Genomic DNA, 21,169 nt, shown 5'->3' with positions numbered 1-21,169 from the left:
CCAGACTACGTCCAGCAGTGGCATGGCCATGACTCAATGGCTCAACAGCAGCACAGCGACCAGTTTGTGCGTGATTTATATTTCCGGTGTCAGAAAGCAGTTCGGGTGGCTGTGCAGTGGTAGCTTTTGCAGTTTTCCTTGCTGCTGCTGCCTGCCGCCGCTCAGCTCTGCACAACATGCCTGCCTGCTCGCTGGCCCTGGCCTCGTGCTGCTGAGTGCTGCTGTTTCTGAATTCTGATGGATGGACGGATGGATGGATGTGGTGGGATGGATCCGATGACCATCGCCTGCCTGATGGGTGATGGTTGCTGCCTTGCTGGTGCGGATGCGCAGCGAGCGCACTGTGCCCGCCGCTGCAGCTGCCATTCCCTTTGGATGGTTGGAAGGGGGACAGAACGGGCCGGTGGGAAAAAGAAAAGAAAAGATGGGGGTTCGTACGCCGAGTCGCCGAGGGCTTTGGGCAAAAGCCGAGATGAGTTTTGTACAGCCACTGTCCGCACTCTGCAAAGCGAGATTGCCGACTGCGAATCTGCACTGCCAGATCTGAAATTTATTCCTCAAAACAATCGTGTACTAGTACGCTGTAGAGAGCCCAGTGTTCTGTTTTGCAACAGCGACTAGTGTTCGTACTAAACTTATATTGACTCGACCGATTCTCGAGCTCAGCAATCTGCATTTCGGATCCGGGGCAAATGTTCAGGCAATCTGCTGCGACACATGCTGGCTAGTGGCTATGACGTTTGTTTCTAAGACCACGTAGTCCGTCTAAAAAAAAATATAATTCTCATATTTCGAGGAGTCAAACAATCTAATTTTTAATTAAAATTATATACAAAAGTACAACAAAATAAGTATTATTAGATTAATTATAAAATATATTTTTTAAATAAGTTTATTTGAAGACCTAAATGCTAGTACTATTTACTATATATTTAGTCAAACTTGAGATACTTTGACCGACACGGTTTTCATAATTACAGTCTTTTAGGGACGGAGGTAGTAGAATGCTCCACGCAGATGACGAGCAACTCCCACTACGTGGTATATGATGTGTTCTGTGACTATTTCGCCGAGTCACGCACGACAATCAAATCCAGGGGAGAGGATGAAGGAGATGGAACCACCCATATGATTGACGAAAGCACGAGATTGGTCATGAAGTGGCAAAAAAAAAAAAAGAGAGATAGATTCATTACCAAGCAGCCATGGCCTTTTGTTCGAAGGCTACATTCGGGGTAATAAAGAGTGGTGTTGGACTTGAACAACAAAAAAGTAGAGAAAAGTCGTGGCCGAAAATAAGGATCAGGTAAAGTGATTGAATGGCGATGCATGAACATCAGTTGGAAAAAAAAACAAACTCTGTTTTAACCGGTGGAGCATGTGATCTGAGTACGAGATAAATAAAAGGTGATGCGCACCCTTCAAATTGTCGTTTTAAGACGCATACGAGTTCTCAGGTGGGCATTTCACAAAGATTTGCTGAGTTGCTGCTTGCTTGTACATGGGAATAATATGTTCCCATCTACCCACTAACAACTGAGCAACAGCACACCCTGTTCACCTTCCACAATTTTCCAAGTCCATTCCCCATACAAGGATGCAATCAGTCATGTGAGTGGGTGAAATCCGTAAAAGCTACACTGTATTCATTAGTACAATACTATCTGTAAATTTAGTCCGTCTGAATCATAAATCAATAGGCTGTTCGGCTGGCTGGCCGGCCAGCCCACTCACCAAAGCACTGTTCACGTGAACAGTGCTTTCAGGCATAACAGTATTTTCCTCTCGCAGCGATCAGCCGGAACAGTATTTTTCTCTCACAACAATCAGCCCACTCACCAAATATGATGGCTTTAACACGCTTCAGTTTCTCTCGAGAAGCTCAATGAGCAGCTCTACAACAGCTATACCATTCGCTAATCCCCAAGCTTCAAACAACACCTGGGGGTTTCTACATAGTTGTACTTCTGTAGGATCTAGCACAAAGAGGAAGAAAAACAACACAGAGCACAGCAGCTGAGGCAACTGGAAGAAGAATCTGTAGCCGTCAACCGTGTCAAATCCTATGATACAATTTTACCCCTCAGACAAAAATCTAATACCGTACATGAATACCTCCTTAGTTGTCGTCCTATCAGGTTACCACCAAATTATCTGAAAAATCGAGAACATTACAGCAGCAATCAGAGTTGGTATTCTGTAAACTTAATGGTAGCTCACAAGTAAATTGTTCCTTACATCAGCAGTCAGAAAGAGAGAAGTTTCAGCTTTTAATCCCTGTACCAATTTCCATTTGATTTCTCATCCTCAAGCACTTTAAGCTTCTCCTGCAAGAATTAGGAATGCCTCACATAAGTTTCTCAAAGTCAAGAGGGCAAGATCAAATCTAAAATTCCAAAAAGGTATGCATACAGCTCCCAACCACTGGCATTAAAAAAAGGGAGAAGTCCCTTTTTTTTTGCCATAGAACTATCGCGGAGTTCGGTTTCGGTCACTGAACTTGAAAACCATAAATCTTTAGCCATTCAATTGTGTAAACCAGACATATTTGGCCACGGCACCCCTTTAATGCTGGTTTCACTGGTTTTGACCGCCACGCTGGACAGTCAGCATGCTGACTCAGATTGGGCCCACCCATGAGGCCCTCCTCTCCCTCTGTGCCAATGATTGGTGGGTCCCCCTGCTCATCACTTATCTCCAGCCATTCCCCATCTTTCTCTCAGAGCACTGCCCATGGCCGAGCATCGCCCCCAACCGAGCGCTGACATCATCCCCTTCGAGCGTCAACCTCACCACCTCGAGCACTGCCCCCATGACGAGCGCTGGCCATTGTGCGCAGCCATTGCCGAACGCCGCCCCTGCCCAAGGTGGCCTGCGCCATCGCCGAACGGACCACTTGAGCTTGTTCAGCACCGTGCTGTAGTAGTCCAAAGCGGAGGCGGCATGGCCACTCATGCCAGCTCCAGCCATGGCAGTTGGTTGGTGGCTGTGGTGCTGCAGCTTGGCTGCGTGGACATCAGCTCGAACCTGCTGCTACTGCTGTTGCACTGCTCTATTTTCCTTCTCGGTCAATAAATCCAAGCAACCAGCTTCTCCTTCAATCGACAACCACTAGCAGTAGCAGCATGTAGAGAGACACACCTCACACCCAATATGGGGGGGTGACCTTCATATATATAGCCAATATGGCTGGATATACAAGGAATACAATCAGGTATACATAAAAGGTGCTAATCATGGCTAAACACACAGACTTGCCTAATACCCGCCCGCAGTCTAAGCGGGAGGATCCCGGACGCAAAGACTGGACCTAAATTCAGTAAATAACTGTATAGGAAGACCCTTGGTCATAATGTCTGCGAACTGGTGAGAGGACGGCACATGAAGGACCCGAACTTGGCCCAAGGCGACCTTCTCACGGACGAAGTGAATATCAATCTCAATGTGCTTCGTTCGGCGATGATGAGCTGGATTGGTTGTCATGTAGACAGCGCTGACATTGTCGCAGTAGACAACCGTCGCCGAAGCAAGAGGAACATGGAGCTCCTGCAGGAGCTGGCGCAGCCAGCAACACTCGGCCACCACATGAGCAACAGCACGGTACTCAGCTTCGGCACTGGAGCGGGAGACCGTGGTCTGGCGCTTGGAGGACCAGGAGATCAGATTGTCGCCGAGGTAGACACAGTAGCCGGAGGTTGAGCGCCGAGAGTCGGGGCAGGCAGCCCAGTCGGCATCGGAATAGGCGACCAGTGACTGAACAGGGCCGACACCAATGTGGAGGCCGGAGGAGAGAGTGCCCTTCGGTAGCGTAGAATCCGCTTGATCATCGAGAGATGCGGCTCGCGGCGATCATGCATGAAGAGGCACACCTGTTGGACAGCGTATGCCAAGTCAGGACGGGTCAGCGTGAGGTACTGGAGTGCACCAGCAAGACTCCGGTACGCGGACGGATCAGCAACAGGGGCACCAGCGGTGGCAGATAGCTTGGCATGAGTGTCAACAGGTGTCGTTGTAGAGTGACACTCAGCCATGCCGGCGCGTTGAAGGAGCTCAATGGCGTACTGTCGCTGTGATAAGAACAGCCCGTCGATGGAGCGAGTGACGGAGATGCCGAGAAAGTGATGGAGTGCACCCAGGTCAGTCATGGCGAACTCAGAGTGTGAGGCGCCGAATGATCTGCTGTAGCAGGGCCGTCGAGGACGCAGTGAGGACGATGTCGTCGACGTACAGAAGCAGGTAGGCGATACCGGTCCCGTCTTTGTAGACAAAGGAGGTGTCGGAGGCCGAGGCGACGAAGCCGAGCTGGCGAATATATGTGGCAAATCGCTGGTACAACTCGGGGAGCCTGCTTCAAGCCGTAGAGGGAGCGCTGCAACAGGCACACATGATCAGGAAGCTCAGGATCGACAAAGCCTAGGGGCTGCTGGCAGTAGACGGTCTCCTCCAGATGGCCATGGAGGAAAGTGTTCTTAACATCGAGCTGATGAATGGGCCAGGCGCGGGAGGCAGCAATGCTGAGGACAGTTCGGATGGTGGCTGGTTTGACCACCGGGCTGAAGGTTTCGTCGTAGTCGATGCCGTGGCGCTGAGAGAAGCCATGAACCACCCAGCGAGCCTTGTGACGAGCGAGGGTACCATCGGAGTGGTACTTGTGCTTGAAGATCCACTTGCCGGTGACCACATTGGCGCCGGGTGGGCGGGGTACGAGGCGCCATGTTACGTTGTCGATGAGCGCCTGGTACTCAGCCATTGCCGCGCGCCAGTTTGGATCGGCCAAACCGCCACGGTAGCTGGAGGGAAGTGGAGACGGAGTGGTCGTCGCAGAGAGGCCAACATACCGCATAACCGGTATGGCCCCGGACTGGGTCCGTGTAATGCGGCGTTCCAGCTGGACGGGAGGTGCCGAAGGAGCTGCAGACGTCGTTGGCTGCTGGACAGGAGCAGCCGCCGGCTGTATAGGAGCAGGAGCCTGCTGGACAGAGGCAGGAGGCGGCTGAGCAGGTGCTGGAGCCGGTGCTGGTGCTGGAGCCGAGCCTTGTGCTGTAGAGGAGCCATCAGGCCCCCGGGGACGCCTGCTGTAGACGAAGCGGATGTCCCGCGGGACAGCCGCTGGAGGTGCAGCCACTGGAAACGGAGGTGCTGCCGCTGGAGAAGTAGCAGGTGATGGAGCTGCTGGAGCTGCTGCTGGTGGAGCGGCAGGAAGTACAGGGCCGTGGAACAGGATGGCGGGGTCGTCGGTCAGCTCCTCAATGGAACTGGAAGGTGGCGACCCAGCAGCAGATGGCAAGGATGCAGGACGCACCGGCACTGTAGTTCCTGCAATCAAAAAATCTAGGTCGCTGTGCGAGGACCTGGAGGGGTAAAGCCCGAAGGGAAAACAAGTCTCATCGAAGACCACATGGCGAGAGATGATGACGCGCTTAGTGGCCATGTCGAGACAGCGGTACCCCTTGTGGGAAGATGGATAGCCGAGGAAGACACATGCTGTGGAGCGAGGAGAGAGTTTGTGGCGAGCTGTGGCGGACAAGTTTGGATAACATAGACACCCAAAGACACGTATGTGGGAATACTCGGGAGGTTTGTTGTGGAGGAGAGTATATGGAATGCCGTGGCTAACAGCGGAGCATGGACGCCTGTTCAGAAGATATGTGGCTGTGGCGAGCGCCTCAGCCCAGTACTGAGGAGGCATGTGTGCATGGAGGAGCATTGTGCGACTGATGTTGTTTAATGTGCGAAGAAGACATTCAGCTTTGCCATTTTGTGGGGAGGTATATGGACACGAGAGGCGTAAATGAATACCATGAGAAGCAAAGAGAGTATGGAGGGTGTGGTTGACGAACTCAGTGCCATTGTCGGTTTGGACAGCCTTGATGGCAAGGCTGAATTGAGTGTGGACATAATTGCAAAAAATTGCAATATGTGTGGAGACTTCAGATTTGCGAACGAGTGGAAAAGTCCAACAAAAATGAGTATAATCATCAAGTAAAACTAGATAATATTGATACCCGAAGACACTTGCAACCGGGGATGTCCATACATCACAGTGAACAAGTTCAAATGGCATAGAAGTATGTGAACTGGAATCTAAAAAAGGGAGGCGCACATGTTTGCCAAGCTGACAGGAATGACATAGCAACTGCTCTAATTTATTACAGCTGATGGACGCATTACGACGAAGAATGTCAATGGTGGCGGAGCCGGGATGACCAAGATGGTGATGCCAGAGGTCGGTGGAGGCGGCAATGTTGGCGTGTGGAGTGGAAGATGCAGCAGGGAAGGTGTAAAGATCACCAGCACTATTGTAGCGAAGCATCACGCGTCGGGTCGGGATATCCTTGATAGAAAAACCAAGAGCGTCAAATTCTATAGAGCAGTTGTTGTCCCGAGTAAATTGACGGACACATAAAAGATTGCAAACTAGAGATGGGACAACTAAGACATTATTAAGATGAAAATTGGATGATGGTGTATGAAGAACAGACCGGCCACGACAGGAAACAGGAAGATGTGCACCATTGCCGACTGTAATGGAAGAATGAGGAGGAGGGTGACGAGAGAGGAGTATACCATCCGAGGAGCTCATGTGGGAGGAGGCGCCGGAATCCAGGACCCAGGGATGTTGTCCCTGGAGATGCATCTGATTGAGGGCAGCGACGAGACCGTCCTGGTTCCACATGGGAGTTGGTGGAGAGACGTGGAGCGGCACAAATGTCGTGGGAGGCTGTGGAGGCGCCAAGGCCGTATGAGACTGAGGAGGGGCGCCAAGCACGCCTGGACGCCAGCCGGCCTGCTGCTGTGCCGAAGGAGGACCCTGGGGCGCCCATGGATTGTAGCAAAACCAGGGGCCCATGGGGTGGTATTGGCCAGTTTGGCCAACGCCGCCTCACTGCTGCGCAGAGCCGCTGTTCCAGCGTCGGCCCTTGCCCTTGTTCTTGCTGCCGCTGCTGTTGCCACCGCCGCCGCCCTTAGTGTTGCCGTAGCCGGTCACATGTGGGTTGTGTGTACCTCCAGAGGTGGCTGTGGCAGCGAGAGCACGACACCTGCCCGGGCTGGTGCAGCCAGAGCCGGCGTTGGTGAGACGAGCGGTGTTGGCGACCGTCTTTTCGTCATTGGCGAGACGGAGCTCCTTGAGGGCCAGCATGTCATGAGCCCTCGGCGAGGACGAGCTGTGAGTCCTGGACAGGGTGCCCGACGTCGCGAAGAGCGGCGGCCTTGATCTTCAGCCGATGGCAGTACGCCGAGATGGTGCTGTCACCTTGCACCATGGAGTGGAATTCATTGAGGAGGAAGATGGCGTGGGGCTCCCGGTTGGCGCGGAAGATCCCTTTAATGGCCACCCATAGATCACGGGCGGTGGGATCGGCACCGTCCATGGCGAGGTCGAGGACGGAGTCGTCGACGGAGCCGGAGATCCAGCCGTGGACGCAGCACTCCGCGGCGTCCCACTGAGGATCATCAGGACGAGGAGGAGCAGAGCCGTCGATGTGCGAGCGAAGGCCGAACTTGCCGCACAGCGACTTGAAGAAGAACGCCCACTTGGAATAGTTGGATTGCAGGTCCAGCGTGAAAGGGATGTGGGACTTGACATTGACTGTGGCGTAGTTGTGAGCCACAATCGGGGCAGCAGCGCCGGAGGTCATGGCAGGCATGGTTGGAGTGCCTGTCGCGGGCAGGGTGCCAGCACTGGTTGCCGAGGAGGATGAAGAGGCCATCGGAGATGAGGGTGAGAGGAGAACAGCCGGTGAGGGTGGACGGGCGCGAGGAAGACGCGCGCGGTGGGCTGCTGCTGCGCGAGCAGGAAGAACTCGCGAGCAGGGAGAGAGCACGGGAGGAAGCGGGAGGAAAAACAGGATCTAATAGGCTGATACCATGTAGAGAGACACACCTCACACCCAATATGGGGGGGTGACCTTCATATATATAGCCAATATGGCTGGGTATACAAGGAATACAATCAGGTATACATAGAAGGTGCTAATCATGGCTAAACACACATAGACTTGCCTAATACAGCAGCAGCTCCCATCAACTAGCACTCACCTTCCTTTCTCTGCTCCAATCCCTCTAACATGTAGAGATGTATTTTCTGAGGTAAAAAACAAAAGAGAAAGCTTACATGTAGAGATGTATTTTCCGAGGTCAAGCTATCACACTTCTCCTGAAGTTGTTTCAATTCTTCTTTAAGTGAACTATTTTCCTGCTTTAGCAAATCTGCACGATTGGCTACTTCCTCACATTCAGCCTGTAGTATGCCATAAAAAATATAGAATACATCAAAGGCTCGCATGAAGCAAAGGACATCAAAGTATATGAACAAACGTTGCAGCATCTACCCTTTCAGGTGTCACTGCTAGGAAATAAATAAATAAAATCTGTGGGTCCTGCTATCAGCTATATGCATGAGCTTGGAAACAAATATGCAGCTGTTTTCACAATGTGCCTCAATTGTTTTCTTTAGCCTTATGGAAAATTTATGATATATTATTCCTTGGACTTTATCTACTTTCTATGATCCTGGTTCAACCATCATCTTCTAAGGAAAAAAAACTGCTGACATATTAGTCCTCAACTAGTCGTATTGTTCGTTGAAATGTTGGTCGTCATCCATGAACGATAACTCATCACTACAGTAGCACCATCTTTATTCTTGACTCTAAGAACATGCGCAGGAACACATGCATGGTCCACATGGTTATGCATATTTAGCAATTATTCTCATCATCTACTGCAGTCAATTCAAGTAGGTTCAACCAGATCCTAATATACTGTGGTTTGAGTTATGTATATATACATATGTTGAGTTCATATTGCGCAGAATTCTACAGGAACTGCATAATGTCATGATCCAATAGACTTTATGACCTTATACAAGAGAATAGGTAAAAGCTGACTAATGTTTCATGTTGGCAAAAGTTATCCTCCTCCGATCCTCCCTTAACTTACCCTACTGTTTTCAACTAGATCCATGAACCATGATACAGATTGACTAGGTATAGATGGGATAACAGGAAGAATCAGCTAGTCACCCTCGCTCTGGAGGCTCTGGCAGCTTCTTTTTTGTTGTTCTTGCTTGATTTCAACTGGTAGTGTGCCTATGCTTTATATCCAACCCCTAACACAAGATGCTAACACACTTAACAAACTAACCAAATGACCTTATCTTCCTTACAAATCTTATCTTTAAACCAATTCTAAACCGACTTAGCATAAGTGTCTTGACTGGTTGATGCTGCTGCAAACTGGTGGCCCAAACCCCACACCCATAACTCCCATCAGTACCAAGATGGTCACTCCTAAATAAGCAGTTAGCAGAAATGCAAACTATTCACAAGATATAGGATAAATTATAACATCCAATGATTCTTATTAAACGCTGCAGACATTACAGACCTGCTTGCGCAATCTTGAGCGTCGAGCTGATTCCCTATTTGATTGCTTCCGTTTTTGTCTCTTCAGTTCTCTCTCATCCTATATTAATAAGAAAATAACGCTAAGTAAGAAATGCAAGGTAGGTACTAGAACAAAATAACAACAAGGAGAACCAAATCCTGCACAGTGACAGACCTGTATAGCCGGATCACTGAGAACAATATCACGTGAATTTGATGAAGGAGCTGATGTCGGTGCTGCAATAACTTTACCATGCATGGGTACAGAAGCAGGAGTACCCCAGTAATCCACTCCCATATTCAGAGTAGTTGCTGGGCCAGCCATAGGAGGGGGAACAGGCCAAAATGGCATCATAGGGTTAAGCACAACAGGCCCAGAAGATGGTTGTGTGGGCTCAACTGCAGAGCTTTGAGTACCTTTACTCCGAGCATCTGGCGGAAAAGAAGGAACATAACTATCGTATCCAATGTTTTGTGCTAAATAAAAACACAAATTTGTTTCTCAGTACCTATTCCCACACGGGGCTAAAAGTAGTTGGTTATAAGTTATATCTATATATAAAGCTTCAAGTCTTACCATTAACCTGACCTTGCTCAGAACCATCCTTCGCCCTTGAACTCTGCAAGCAAATTATTTGTTTATGCCAGTTAGTATGAATTAGCATGATGATGATCATATCCAACATACAAAGGAACAAAAATGGAGGAGGGTAGGATGCATCCTTCTAGTTTGTCCATGAGCTAGCAGGTAAACCATGTTGGAAGCGAGGATAACATAGATACATCCAACTTGTAAGTCACTATAATAACCAAAGAAACGAAATATGAAACAAAAGACTAGATTTGCAAATGGTAAAGTATCTCATGCAACATATGGAACCTGAGCAATTAATGAAACTTAATACAAGGCTACAGATTGGTTCTTTAGAATTTGTTTTCAAAAATGAACTGGATACTCATTACTCAGCATCCTCTTAAAATACCATGTACAAAGACAGAACCAGTAGCAAACTGTACCAAATTGCACATCTCATGCACTCGATCTGCATACTGCAGATGCTGCCCAGAGGATTTCAAGATTAGAGCAGAAATTACTCCCACAAACTAGGCTTTCCGTAATGGGGAGGAGAGTGAAACAGTAACATACTGCTTTGGAATTTGTACTAATAGCATTCTGAAGTCAAATGTTAAGTAATATAACGGAATGACATACACTTTTTGAATTTGTACTGCTTCCTTCAGAAGAACTCCCGCTTCCACTCTCACTGTATAATAGATAGTGGATTCAATAATTTATCTGTTAGTATAACAAAAAAAAAAGTAATAAAATTACCTTTGTGAAGAACCTTCATTGGAGGAAGAAGCTGAAGGCTTTGCCGGTGACTTCTTGTTTTTTACTGCAACAACATCCAGACTACCTAAGCTTCCTTTTGATCTTTTCAGGGGAGTCTTCCGCTTATTTTTATTCGATTTATTTGTCTCTGTACCGCCAGCACCAGATGTCTAACAACATAACCCAATCAAAAAAAAATCTTATCTGCTTTGAGGAAACAGATGGCATAAATAGGACTCGAACAAATGAATTCCTAAGTATAAATGACAGAGAACAGTTAAGATGGAAAGCTTTAGAAAGGAATGGGTGAAATTCTGCATGACTGCATCCATTCCGCAACAATAAATAGATCAAATAAAAGGTGCCCATTAACTTACTGGAGTTTGAACTGTCCCATTTGGGGACTGCATAGGATAAGGACTGTATGGGTGTGAACCCTGAACCAAAAACAAGGACATTTTAGTTCATTACTATATCAACCAAGCATTAACACAATATAAGAACATGCTCTAAAGTAAAATGAGGTACATTACCGGTGGCACCGGTGCCTGCTGATATGGTGTGCCTTGTGCATACATTGCTGCATATGGTGGTGGTGTCCCATAAGGAGACATCATCTATACCAATTAAATAATCAAATGTTAGATGACTGATTATCTCCAGAGCTACAGTGGTTATGGTAGCTGATAGTATCCTTAAAATAAATAAATGCTAGCAAACCCTATGAACAAAATGTTAAAAAATCTGCCAATCTCGTACATTGTACTACTGTTAACAGACAGATTAATCCTAACATCTACTCACAAAACCTCATGATTGCAGACTTACACTAGCTACTAGACTTATTCTTGCAAAATGGTTGAAGAGAGAGAATATACCTGTGGACCCCACATATATGGGTGCCCCTGAGGGCTTGGAGCTACAGATGAATGAAAAAAAGCCGGTGGGGTCACAGGAGCTGTCCCAGCAGCATTATAGTATGCCTACAGATTTATATTAACAGTTACACAAATAAATCTACTAGATCAATAAAAAAAGCAATACAGCACAATTCCATTTTACACACCTGGAACTGAGACCAATCAGGATATGCTGTGGGGGGGTTAGTAGGTGTACTCTGCTCATTCTGAAATAAGAAAGATAAGGTAAGAGGGTGCCAGTAGTTACTCTTGTAGTTCCAGATTAACCATACAAACCTGTATTGTTGACGATTTTTTAGATTTGGACCTAGTAGCCACATCTCCCTTTCCCATTGTTTATTTCTCTCCTCTATCCTTATGTTCCTTTTGCCTTCTCTCCTCTATCCTTATGTTCCTTTTGCCTTTATTTTCTTGTCCCAAAAGGACAGAGCTTTCACTTCAAAGCAAAAGGCAACATCTTAGGGTCGATGGACATAAGCAACAAAAACAAACTCCATCAAAAAGATTCAGTTAATTAGAACCCCAAGGGTCTCGAATTTGCCATTTCTTTGAGTAATACAACAACAACAACAACAACAAAGCCTTTAAGTCCCAAACAAGTTGGGGTAGGCTAGAGTTGAAACCCAGCAGAAGCAATCAAGGTTCAGGCACGTGAATAGCTGTTTTCCAAGCACTCCTATCTAAGGCTAAGTCTTTGGGTATATTCCATCCTTTTAAGTCTCCTTTTATTGCCTCTACCCAAGTCAACTTCGGTCTTCCTCTGCCTCTCTTCACGTTACTATCCTGGCTTAGGATTCCAATACGCACTGGTGCCTCTGGAGGTCTCCGTTGGACATGTCCAAACCATCTCAACCGGTGTTAGACAAGCTTTTCTTCAATTGGTGCTACCCCTAATCTATCATGTATATCATCGTTCCAAACTCGATCCCTTCTTGTATGACCGCAAATCCAACGTAACATACGCATTTTCGCGACACTTATCTGTTGAACATGTCGTCTTTTCGTAGGCCAACATTCTGCACCATACAACATAGCAGGTCTAATCGTCGTCCTATAAAACTTGCCTTTTAGCTTATGTGGTACTCTTTTGTCACATAGGACACCAAATGCTTGGCGCCACTTCATCCACCCTACTTTGATTCTATGGCTAACATCTTCATCAATATCCCCGTCTCTGTGTAGCATTGATCCTAAATATTGAAAGGTATCCTTCCTAGACACAACTTGACCTTCCAAACTAATATCTTCCTCCTCCCGAGTAGTAGTGCCGAAGTCACATCTCATATACTCAGTTTTAGTTCTACTAAGTCTAAAATCTTTAGACTCCAAAGTCTCCTGCCATAACTCCAGTTTCTGATTCACTCCTGTCCGGCTTTCATCAACTAGCACTACATCGTCCGCAAAAAGCAAATTGGTATGTCCCCTTGTATGTCCCCTTGTATGTCCCTTATGACCTCATCCATCACTAAGGCAAACAGATAAGGGCTCAAAGCTGACCCTTAGTCCTATCCTAATCGGGAAGTCATCCGTGTCTCCATCACTTGTTCGAACACTAGTCACAACATTGTTATACATGTCCTTAATGAGCCCGACGTACTTCGTTGGGATTTTATGTTTGTCCAAAGCCCACCACATAACATTCCTTGGTATTTTATCATAAACCTTCTCCAAGTCAATAAAAACCATGTGTAGGTCCTTCTTCTTCTCCCTATACCGTTCCATAACTTGTCTTATTAAGAAAATGACTTCCATGGTTGACCTTCCGGGCATGAAACCAAATTGGTTCATAGAGACCCGCGTTATTGCTCTCAAGCGATGTTCGATAACTCTCTCCCATAGCTTCATAGTATGGCTCATCAACTTAATTCCCCGGTAATTAGTACAACTTTGAATATCCCCTTTATTCTTGTAGATCGGTACCAATATACTTCTCCACTCGTCAGGTATCTTGTTCGATCGAAAAATATGGTTGAACAGCTTGGTTAGCCATACTATAACTATGTCCCCGAGGCATCTCCACATCTCGATTGGGATACCATCCGGTCCCATCGCCTTACCTCCTTTCATCCTTTTCAACGCCTCTCTGACCTTAGATTCTTGGATTCTCCTCACAAAACGCCTATTGGTGTCATCAAAAGAGTCATCCAACTGAAAGGTTGTGTCCGTATTCTCACCATTGAACAATTTGTCAAAATACTCTTGCCATTGATGTCGGATCTTATCCTCCTTCACCAAGAGATACTCCCTTTCATCCTTAATGCATTTAACTTGGTTGAAGTCCCTTATCTTTCTCTCACGAACCCTAGCCATCCTATAAATGTCATTCTCTCCTTCCTTCGTACTCAAATGTTGGTAAAGATCCTCATACGCTCTACCATTTGCCACACTTACAGCTCGCTTTGCAGTCTTCTTAGCCACCTTGTACTTCTCTATGTTGTCCACACTCCTGTTATGGTACAAGCGTCTATAGCATTCTTTCTTCTCCTTAATAGCCCTTTGGACTTCCTCGTTCCACCACCAAGTATCTTTAGCCTCGCCTCCACTTCATTTGGTTACTCCACACCTCAGAGGCCACCTTCTTTGAGTAATGATTGAAAAATAGTGAAGAATCACAAACTGGAGAACACATGACGCTGAGAATATGAAGGATCAAACACTCACCATGTTCCGTGTCCAATCTGGATATGACCCGAAAATTTGTTCCTTCAACAAAAACGTGGCAATAGCTTCTAACTCTGCAACTTCTTCAGGGATAGAGCCTGTGAAGGCATTGAAGGACAGATTCAGTGCCTAACCTGAGGGAAAAAGTGAATGACAGATTCAGTGTCTAACCATAACAAAATGATAAATCCTAAATTTTAAAACCTTTATAAGAGAAGCTTGTACTCAACCATTAAGAACAACAATAATGGTTTAGGAGGCAGATAGCCAGATATAATGGGCAAAAGGGAAAGATCTATGGTGCCTTTTTTATGATTAATAGTTCACCTAATTCCATCAAATGTGACTTGACACAAATACACCAGTAGCTATTCTACAAGTATTTTTAGACGCTACGTTTTTGGAAGCTAACATCTGGGAAATGGAAACAAGGGACCTTGTCTTTCGATGTATTGAACTACAGGAAAGTCAAGAAAACAATAACAATCATTTTGATTCACCCTCCATATCTGTTCCAACATTGAAAGAAAAGCTTTGTTTGCTACGTCAAGATACCATCATGCTTGATTGCTATGGGTGTATCGATGCTTTGTGTCGCGGGTGTGCAACCATGCAAGGCATTGGGTAAAGAAATTAAAACAACATCTTGTTGTAGCAAGCAAAACAAATCCGTAAAGGTCTCACGTTCCTTTTCACGATAATTTCATCTCCAGTTGTATTTTTTTGAGAACTTATACGAAATCAACTATAGTTTTATAGTGTAAGAAACATTATTTGGCAGGCAAACTCCAATGATTTCAAGTCGTCCGATTAATCGCGATTAATCGCGATTAATCGTCCTAATCGGTCCTGGGTGCTCGATTAGGGACCTCGACCCGATTAGCTCGATTAGGGGCCTGGTCGTCCGACTAATCGTCGCCTAATCGCGATTAGTCGTCCGATTAGGGGTGGGACGACTAGTTTTGGCTGTTTTTTTTTTGCTGCCGCGCGCGGGCCACTGGGCGAGCGCGCCAGAGCGCGAAAACGCAGCTGCGTGAGCGCGCGCGCGCGGGGTCACGGGCGCGCGCCAGCGTGGGAGGGATAAGGGGTTTTGGCTGGTAGCGACAAAAATTTCACGGGAAATTAACAGCCGCCGCCGGCCCTGTGCTCGCGACTCGCGAGTCGCGCCCGCCCTCTGCTCCGCCGGTGGCCGGCGCCCCTGCAGCCTGCTCCTGCCGGCGGCCCTCTGCTCCGGCGGTCCCGCCCGCCCTCTGCTCCCGCGGTGGCCAGCCGCCCTGCCCTCTGCATCCTGCTCCTGCCGGCGGCCATCTGCGCCAGTCCGCTCGCCCTCTGCTCCGCGGTGGCTGGCCATCTGCGGCTCTGCGCCCGCCCGCCCTCTGTTCCTGCAGGTGCCTGGTCGCTCAGCCCTCTGCTCAGGTGTCTGCTCCCGCCGCCTGCCATCTCCTCCCGCCGCCCTCTGCTCCAGCAGGTGGCCGGCCCCCCGCCGCCTGCCATCTCCTCCCGCCGCCTGCCATCTCCTCCCGCCGCCCTCTGCTCCAGCAGGTGGCCGGCCCTCTGCTGATCTATTCCCGCCGCAGCTGCCTCCCTGCCGTTCAGGTCCTTCCCTCATCCCCTGCTCCTCTGCCCTCTCATCTCTACTCCTCTGATTTGGATGCTTCATGTTCTCTCAGGGGTCAGGGGCTCAGAGTTAGAGCTGCATTCCTCTGATTTGAAGGCCTGAAGGTGCCGACCCTCTGCCCGTGTGGCTGCCATGGTCTGCTAAATGCTAGATATTTGCTACTGCAGCAGTGCTGCTATTGATATGTGTCAATAACTCAAGATCAAGACTACATTAGTGTTGCTAATTATGGTGTTCTTTGGTATTGCAGGCTTCCAGCAACAAGTCAGCAAAGGAATGGAGTTTGGGACAGTTGGACAGTGAAGAAAAGGCAAGAAAACAACTCCCACAAGTAAGTCACTTGCTAAACACTAATGTAGTCTTGATGCTTGCTATATTGTGTACACTATATAGTACATATAGGTATATATATAGTATGTATATGTCCTGATGCATAGGACGATTATATGGACGACCAGGGTCGACTAGGCTCGACTAATCGGCCTGGTCGACGACTAATCACGATTAGTCGCCTGGTCGGTCCTATAGCGACTAGGTTCGACTAGACGACCTGAAAACATTGGGCAAACATGTCGAAACATGATGGAACAACTATTCTAGGAGGAAGATGGCTTTTCATCGTCACTGAAAAAAAGGGATTCAGAAGTACATCAAAGTTCCCAGTGACCAAGAAACAAAGCAAAACTATCAAGAGAAACAAAGAACATTGCTTGGTAAAGGAACCAGTGGAGTCTCCAAGCAGTCTTGAACGATGCACGATTTACTTATTTACTAGCTATCTAGAGCAAAAAAAGGAAAGGAAGAGTGTAGAATGTATTAATGACTTTTGCTCAAAAAATGAAGGAAATAAATTTGTATTGTTCTGTGCAACTAGCTTACAGCAGGGGGGGATCTGGGTTCATGAAAGGTATGCATATATGGACCACAAGGATCCAATCAGATAGCAGCATAATAAGCATATCACTTTTATTGTTATGTGATCGTTAGCTTGCTACTGCTGTCAAATGTTTTACATTGACAGGGTGTTTCACAAGGAACCAACATGAATGTCTAAGTCTGATGCATTTGAACTTATAAGTCTGGAGTGCTGGGGGTATATCACGACCATCACCATATTGAACTTTAAGAGCATAAGTAATCAGACATTTTGGTAATATATTAACCAGACTCCTACTTAATTTCAAATTTCCAATAAATGGCAAGGAGATACAGATACAGTCAAAGGTTATTCTAGCCAACAATTTACATATCTAGCACACCAAGCAAGCTATGTTTAGAATATAGTGTTTATCATTAGCACACCCAATGATGCTTTTGCTGCTGACTTCTATTATTCTATAGCCCAAAAGGAAAACAAAATGCTGTACGCATGATCCAACCAGGGCAAGGGGAACATTTATGGTGCTTGCATACAAGGTATTTAAATCTCAGGTCAAATCTCAGAACCCTATGACTCTACAGAGCCCTGTCAAGTTCTGAGCAGAGAGGTATCACGATCCTAGTTGTACATTGCCTTAAATTCAAACTTTATCTGGATTCCAATTTGATTTGATCCATTCTAGCCAATGCATATGATTTATCTTCTAAAAGTCACGCCTTTTCCCTTTCACTTATAAATGCTCATTCTAGATATTCATATTCATGTATGGAAATCAACTGCGGAGTTGCAAGTTCTTCTGCATGAGATGTCTTTCTTGTCCAATAAGGGTGCAGCAACAAATTTTTTATCTTATATTTATATAAAATGTTTTTAAAGCATATAAAATAATACATATTCATCTCATAATGTTATAGGATCCACAATGACTATCTGATAGAATAGTTCGACTCTGCAAGACAAGGTTGATCTGTTTAGACACTAGACAGGTGCCATGCACATACCACAGTACATGAATAAGGGAGGCCTGTCTTGGACAAAAAGAGTTCCGTAGGTAAGGAGTGGATGCATCTTTGACATCTCTCATGAGATGGCAAGAAATAATACCTCATGAAAACCCGTGCTTAAAAAAACAAACCTCAACCCTGGGGAACAGCCTCCCCAAAGCATTATTATGATTAAGAAGCCTCAACCGCCAGGGCCGAGAAAAAAACCCGATCCCCTGCTTAAACCGACAGCAAGTAGATATATTTGAGTTACTTATTCGTCTATCGACTATATATATCAGTATGCCAACAAGAATGGAGGCATTTCTTCTTGGCAGGAGCATAGGAGCCCTTAGCTCATAACCTGCCTCTGTTCCAGGCAGGAGGTGGAGGCATTTATTTACTTTAAAAGTATTGTTATTTTTGTAAATAAGTACAATTTATATTATTAGCATGGATTCCAATGGAATGCAACCTGGACCAATAGCTTCCTTAGTAGTATGTTGGCTAAACTGACATGATCTAAATACTTCAGTGCATTGTGCGTACTGACAACCGGTTTAAAATGTTTGATTACAGGCACTCTATGTTACCATCTGCTAACTCCGTTCCAAATTATAGTTCGTTTGACTTTTTTTTGACCCCAAGTTTGACCACTCGTCTTGTTCAAAAATTTGTGCAAAATATCACTTCTTTTGTTGTGGCTTGTTTTATTAATAAAAGTTCTTCAAGAATGACTTAAATTTGACTATATTTGCACAAATTTTTTGAATAAGGCGAGTGGTCAAACTTAATGTCAAAAAAGTCAAACGAATTATAATTTGGAACGGATGGAGTATTTTGAAACAGGAAAATTGTAGGTTTAGTAAAGTCCTCGTTTCTCAGACATAACTATAGCCACCTTGACTCCTTACAAAAAGGACTGACAGGGGAAAATCATAGACACAGGCTCGATGTGAACTAGCAAACTTAAGCAGTTAAGCTGTTAGTTATTTCACCCAAGCTAGCATATTTAATTGGTGGTACTGTAGTGGCAACCTTTCCTCCGGTGATGTAACACTAACAACATTGGGACACATACCCATCTCTCAAAAAGTCAAAGGAGCAACACAGAAACGGAAAATCCACGAATTCTCACTGAAGTTCTACACTACAATCCACAAAGTTCTCATGAAAACCAAACAGATCTATCTAAAACCCCCGTGACTCTGATCAGGAGCAGGAGGTTCAGTTAACACCCAAACGGTTCGGAATTCATACTACACCTGCACGATAATTGGCCTATGGCGTCGACTAATGTCGATCTAGGTGCGCTGAAGAAGAACCAAATTGTACCAAGGTCCACGGGTGGATAAATTGAATCAGTGGGGGCACCGCGGCAGCACACAAATCCACGACTAACTCAAAGGGGGAGGAGGAAGGATTTGGATTTGATTTGAGAACAAACCAACTCTTTGCAGATGGAATTCCGTTCAAGCAAAGCTAGGATTACTTACCAGCAGAAGAAGAGACCAATCCACGTGGTGATGGATCTCCACTCCACGCCAGCCCGGCAGAGAGGAGGAAGACGAGTCGGATTCCTCCGGCGTGTTCGGCAGAGGGAGGAGTCGACGAGCGGGGTTGGGGCGGAGGCGGCGCAGGATTTGGGAATTCGGGGCGCAGGCGTCGAGCGCTGATGTGAATGGAGAGGAAGGCGCAGGCGTCGAGCGCTGATGTGAATGGAGAGGAAATGGTGTGAGCACTCCCTACTCCCCCAATCACAACGCCGGGTCGGACAGACAACGGAGGCAGAGACAGAGCGTGGTTTTCCTGTTTTTCCTTTTATTTTCACAAATCGGACAGCAAATAGCCCTAGCAATGCCCAACTTTGTGACCTTATTTTAAGGAAAGCTTTTATTACGACCAACTTGAAGTTTTCTAGATATATTTATTTTGTCTAGTGCTATTAGCTCTAGTCATTTAAACACTGCTATCATATATAAAAATATATAATATTTATTTATCACAAAAGACGCAGTCATGTTGCAAAGCCAATCCATCTATAAAAAATAGAAAAATTAACAACAGACCACACGGGCTACGCCCTAGGGGTGATCCAGCCCACAAGACAAAGTCTTGCGGAGCACGACGCTGCCCGGCGCGTCCCGCAAGATACCGGAAAGATATCCTGAATATACTATGAGATCTGTTAGGATATGTATGATCCTATGATTTCTATAATCTGTTATTACTTTTCGGTTATTTCCTAGATCTAACCGACTTGTAACCCTGCTCTCCAGACTATATAAGACGGACATGGACCCCCTTAAAACACACGTAATATCATACGATAGCCAATACAATCTAACAGACTACATGAGTAGGGTATTACATCTTGCTGACGGCTCGAACCTGTCTAACTCTTGTGTCTCTATTGCCTTCTTGTTCTCGATTACGCGCACCTCTGCCGATCAATCTACCTTCGTGGGATACCACTCGGAGGACTATCGACGATATTATGTCGACAGTTGACGCGACATGTAGGGGTGTACGTGTTGTTTCTATGTCGAACAAGATGGTACGTTTTGCAGGCTCTTCGTCCCTCCCACAACCCGTCCAGATCTTTACGGTCGGATCGATTTCCTAGATCATCAAAGCTGACGGAGTCGGAGAGCTCATCGAGCTGATGCATATCGATTCTACGCCAATCGCCCCAACACCTGTGACTGTAGATCCGATCTCAGAGTCGTCTCCGATGTCGTCTTCATCGATAACTCGTTGCTCGCTCCCCCGCTACCCGAGGAGGCAAATCAACAATGACGATCTGGTCGCATCCATCGATCAGGTTGGCCAGAAGCTCACCGATTGCCTCTCCATCACAGAATCGGCTCTGACCACTCTAGTTCAACGCCGACCACCCTTCGATTCAGATCTATCAGAGGCTGATCAGGAAACGCCAAGGGTTACGTCCCTGTCCTTTAGGCTCACCAGCGTCATCACCACCTATCAAGATGCCTTAAGGGGTAAATTCGCTGACTAGGTTGGAGATATCCATCCTCTAGCCGACTGTCAACATGCTACACGTCGACCGACGTCCTGAAGCATCCCTCCAAAACATCCTAGAGGAAAATTCAGACTCCAAGTTCCAGGGCTCTACAGAGACTATCGCCGAAACCACCATCGTACAACCTCCTTTTCCACCCTTCTGTGGAGGCAGAATTTTCAATGTTAGCATCGACAGCCCTCCACAGGATGGGGAAACCGAGGAGGACCACGCCTCTCGTGTCAACAGGAACGTCAACCATGCACAACGCCGAGCAAATGAGCTACCCTTGTGCTAGCCGAGGCTGCTCGCAACTATCAGCTCGACTCACAAGGAAGGCCACGCTCACTCCAACGCAACCTC

The 21,169-nt window shown here is 46.6% G+C and overlaps 1 protein-coding gene across 5 annotated transcripts; it reads right to left on the bottom strand.

Annotated features, from left to right (window-relative positions):
* Positions 1 to 1,714: 1,714 nt before the first annotated feature.
* Positions 1,715 to 19,535, bottom strand: LOC136534915 (bZIP transcription factor 1-B-like). 5 transcript variants are annotated; one of them, XM_066527275.1, is made up of 15 exons: positions 19,281 to 19,535; positions 14,304 to 14,437; positions 11,919 to 12,099; positions 11,789 to 11,848; positions 11,601 to 11,705; positions 11,256 to 11,339; positions 11,100 to 11,159; positions 10,723 to 10,892; positions 10,603 to 10,654; positions 9,967 to 10,009; positions 9,565 to 9,821; positions 9,391 to 9,468; positions 8,117 to 8,242; positions 2,239 to 2,327; positions 1,715 to 2,154 (listed from the first exon to the last, which is right to left on the bottom strand). In XM_066527275.1, the coding sequence occupies exons 3-14, from the start codon at positions 11,973 to 11,975 to the stop codon at positions 2,271 to 2,273; spliced, it is 1,149 nt and encodes a 382-aa protein (XP_066383372.1). In that variant the 5' UTR covers positions 11,976 to 12,099; positions 14,304 to 14,437; positions 19,281 to 19,535; the 3' UTR covers positions 1,715 to 2,154; positions 2,239 to 2,270. The 5 variants fall into 5 exon arrangements, with proteins under 5 accessions (XP_066383372.1, XP_066383381.1, XP_066383377.1 ...); XM_066527268.1 differs by having other exon boundaries at positions 1,716 to 2,154; positions 11,919 to 12,078; XM_066527284.1 differs by lacking the exon at positions 11,919 to 12,099.
* Positions 19,536 to 21,169: the final 1,634 nt, after the last annotated feature.

The sequence above is a fragment of the Miscanthus floridulus genome, chromosome 2, assembly GCF_019320115.1.
Source record: "Miscanthus floridulus cultivar M001 chromosome 2, ASM1932011v1, whole genome shotgun sequence".
Taxonomy (NCBI): domain Eukaryota; kingdom Viridiplantae; phylum Streptophyta; class Magnoliopsida; order Poales; family Poaceae; genus Miscanthus; species Miscanthus floridulus.
The sequence above is the reverse complement of the archived record's forward strand: the minus strand, read 5'-3'. Positions and strand labels throughout refer to the sequence as shown.

What these genes read in the sequence shown, in the direction of transcription:
- LOC136534915 (XM_066527275.1), bottom strand. Translation starts at nt 11,975, where the DNA reads ATGGGAAAGGGAGATGTGGCTACTAGGTCCAAATCTAAAAAATCGTCA. An exon ending in CATATATGTGGGGTCCACAG is followed by an intron (nt 11,340 to 11,600) that starts GTATATTCTCTC and finishes TAATTGGTATAG; the next exon opens with ATGATGTCTCCTTATGGGAC. An exon ending in ATGGGACAGTTCAAACTCCA is followed by an intron (nt 10,893 to 11,099) that starts GTAAGTTAATGG and finishes TTATGTTGTTAG; the next exon opens with ACATCTGGTGCTGGCGGTAC.